This window comes from Amyelois transitella, chromosome 30 (assembly GCF_032362555.1).
Source record: "Amyelois transitella isolate CPQ chromosome 30, ilAmyTran1.1, whole genome shotgun sequence".
NCBI lineage: Eukaryota > Metazoa > Arthropoda > Insecta > Lepidoptera > Pyralidae > Amyelois > Amyelois transitella.
In genome coordinates this window covers 4,913,661-4,917,392 of record NC_083533.1, presented here as the reverse complement: position 1 = coordinate 4,917,392, position 3,732 = coordinate 4,913,661, and the positions used below count along the sequence as shown (strand labels likewise).

Here is a 3,732-nt window from a genome sequence, read left to right as displayed (position 1 = left end):
ATTTCACCGCTACGTACCCCCTGCCGTTCTCAATCTTCGAGAGAGGTGGGCGATTGCCAGTTTGTGGGATGGTCACCGACACCAGCCCTTCTGTGTCTCCAGCCCAATTAGGGAGGGAGGGGACGCAATAGGGTTCCGATATGACGGCAGCGTCAATGCCCCACTCCGCCAAGTGCTGGACCAAGAGGTCTTGAGCACGAGCGCAGTGGTTGGCATTGGCCTGCAGCACCTCAAGGCGGGGAGCAGGCCGTACCGGCATCAGTGCTCCATGGCGCGGCCCTCCGAGGCCTCGGTCGTTGCCAGGGCCGATTTGCCTCTTATGCGAGGGGGGTTGCAGGCTTTCCCCCCCATGACATGTCCTGGCGGCAGTTTAGCGGCATGGCACACTGCACACCATGGCTCTTTGACCTGGCATTCACCAGTGGTGTGGCCCGTTTTGCCGCAGCGGTGGCACATCGATGATCTGTCCACCGGGGATGGACAGAGGGCCCTAGTGTGGCCCATGCCCATGCAGCGGAAGCATCGCATGGGCAGGGCTTCAAGCCCTTTGACTTTGGCGGCCGACCATCCGACCAGGAGGCGTCCGAGCTCTATGAGAGAGTTGGCAGCCGCCACAGGGCAGGTTAAAATGGCTGCCCCAGTCTGGTCTGGCGCCATACGGATAGCGCCAACCTTAATTTGCCCCGGTGGGCATTTCCCAGCTGCACCTGCAGCTTCTCTGAGGGCCTCCAGAGTCACTGCCTCATCGAAGCCGGAGACCTTGACTTGTGCCGTTTTATACGGCCGAGATATCTCCGCTTCGTTGCCTATCAATTCCCGGACCTTCTCAGCAAGAGCGTCCGCTGCGGCCCCGCTGTCTGCTCCAGGAACCTCTATTATCCGAGCCCCCGTAGCACTCCTGCGCACCGAAACATGGTCCACCCCAATGGACGGTAGTTTGATGGTGGTGACCTTGGCCATTATCGATTTATAGTCCATATCGGACTCCGGCTTCAGGGTCACCACCACCGCTGCTGACTTCGGTGGGGTGAACGCCTTCCTTGGTGGCGGTTTTGCTGCCGCTTTGGGGGCTTGGGTTGGTTTCCCCTTCCCTTTTCTTTTCCCTTTTTTCTTTCTGGCTACCGTTGTCCACACCTCCGTGCCTCCAGGGTTCGGGGACGCCTCAGTGGGAGGTATTCGGGAGGGGCCTGGCGTTGGCTCACGTGGCCGAGCTTTGGTTTTGGCCTTGGCCTTGGCCCTGGTTTGCGGCACCGGTCCGGGTCTTGCAGGTGGCATGAGGGTTGACCCTGTGTTGCCCTCCCTGCCATCTAGATCCCCAGCTTTTTGTTTTTTTCTGTCAGCCGCCAGTGGCGGGCGCAGAATTGGTTCTGGGGCGAGTATGCCCCTCTTTTCGGCTTCATTCAACCGGGTCGTCACCATTTCTCCTATTTTGAGGAACAGGTTCCTCTCAATGGACACCTCAAACTCTTTAAGGACGTCCTTGATTTCCGCCATTGTGACTGGTCCTGAGGTGGACGGCCCGGTAGATTTTTCGGCATAGGCCTTCCGAAGAGCCCTCGTCTCCTGCTCCAGCTGCGCCAATTGCTCCCGCATCCTTCTGTTGTCAGCAGTCAGAATTCTGACTGCTGCCGACTCCTCCTGGTGCATTTCTATTTTATCAGCTGCATCTAAGATGTGCTGACAGGCATCCTTCATGGATCGCCACACTGTGCCTTTGAGGTTGCCGGATTTACCGGCTTCCTCCAGTACATTTCCAACAGACGTCCGTACAACGTCAAGTTGTTCGTCAACGATGCTGCTGGCGGGCTTGGGTGGCGATGTCTGTGTGCGCCGACCAGCGTGACGGCCCCTCGTAGCTGTGTTAATTTTGGGGCCTCGCGATCTTAGTGCAGACCCCTCCAGTGCCTTCCGTTTACGGGGAACACTGCCCCCGTCGTTCTTGTCATCCTCCGTCATGATGACCTCCGGAAGGCTATCGTTGTCCTCGTCGGATGTCGGTGCGAGGATCAGTGACCCTCGGCTTGTCGACCGTGTCGACAGTTGGGAGGGACTTGCGTCCCTCTGGCGGTAAGTGCCCCCCCCAGATACGGTGGGGCAGCCCACGCCCGAAGGCGTGGGGAGGGATTCTCCGACTCCTTGGGAGTCGGTACCCTCCTGGGGTATGATCGTTTTCTTAGACGCCATATTCATGAGTTTCCTTTTTTTTTTTTTTTTTTTTTTTTTTTTTTTTTTTTTTTTTTTTTTTTTTTTTTTTTTTTTTTTTTTTTTTTTTTTTTTTTTTTAACTCCACCTCTTCAGTGGGCGCTTGGGACGGGGCTCCCCCCCCGCCATTCATCCCATCGGCACGCCCGACCTTGGGATTAGGGTTATTTTTTATTGAGGTTTTCTTCCTCGCGACAAACGTCCTCGGCCCCATCAATTTGGGGTAACGAGTTGCCCGGCGCCGAGCCGAAACCTGACGCCGCGCGAGCCACATCCACTCACTGTCTGAGGGCAGACAAGAGGGAGCAACTGGTAGACGGACCTGGACGCAAAAGCGTCTGCCCAGAAGCCGGTTAGGCTATTCAGCCCGTCCATGTGTCAGGACATTTGCCGATGGATAACAAGACCCCTAATAGCGGGGAGTTATTAACCATCGCCCAGGGTGCACCAGCCCAGTGTCTTGTCAGCCCGCCGCTATCACCGGATCAAAGATCAAGCAACAGAAGCAAAGCTTTCAAGGTACTGAGCCAACGTGGAGGTTTCCTGACCGTAGCACCCCAACCTAACCTAACCTAACCTAACCTAACCTAACCTAACCTAACCTAACCTAACCTAACCTAACCTAACCTAACCTAACCTAACCTAACCTAACCTAACCTAACCTAACCTAACCTAACCTAACCTAACCTAACCTAACCTAACCTAACCTAACCTAACCTAACCTAACCTAACCTAACCTAACCTAACCTAACCTAACCTAACCTAGTTGCGCTCTGTCCGCTGTACCGAGCGCCACGAAATTGAACTGCTCCGCGCTTAAAAATCTTAAAAATATTAATTATAAGCAAAATAAAAAAGTGACATATATTATAAGTTTCGCGGTGAAAGTATCAAGTGAAAAGTGAAAAAATTTTTGAAATTGGACCAAAAACGAACGAGATATACGTAAATAAATATACTCGCGAAACGCCCCCGCGGCTTTCGTCGCTCAGAAGTTGCGTTTTATATCGGAAAATTTTCGGACTAACACTGTGGAAGTGTCAATAGTGACCGTGACTTTGTCCTGACAAAGTCCCAAAATTATAAGACCACGAACACCAACACAGTGGGACTTTTCGCTCGCGCTCACAACGTTACGGCCTTTTCCCCAACCAATAACTTTGACAACTGTGAATCAAGAAGGGTGAAACAACACACAAGAGAGAGTCGACAGGTGAAGAACCAGTTGAACATTCACCAGTGTCCAGCTAGAACGGGGTACCAGGCTACGGACTTGAAAAGGCGAAGAGAATCGGAAGTCTTCCCGAAACATACGAGAACAGGCGTTTTTCGGCGGATTGGTGAACTGCGGTGAAGAGCTGCAATTACCGACAGGTGAGGGACCCGTCCAGGGTGCTGCCTGCCGAAAATCACCGGAATCCGGAAGCGGGCTAGGCGTCCAGGACAGGAAAACCGGCTGGCCAATCAGCGGTTTTTCCCGGATTGCCGCTGAACACCGGGGACTAACGTGACCGACCCACCGAAACCCGA

General features: G+C 53.9%; 1 protein-coding gene across 1 annotated transcript; it reads right to left on the bottom strand.

Annotated features, from left to right (window-relative positions):
• Nucleotides 1–258: 258 nt before the first annotated feature.
• Nucleotides 259–2,184, bottom strand: LOC132903788 (uncharacterized). Its single transcript, XM_060952867.1, has one exon. The coding sequence runs from the start codon at nt 2,182–2,184 to the stop codon at nt 259–261; it is 1,926 nt and encodes a 641-aa protein (XP_060808850.1).
• Between the last annotated feature and the right edge of the window lie 1,548 nt (nt 2,185–3,732).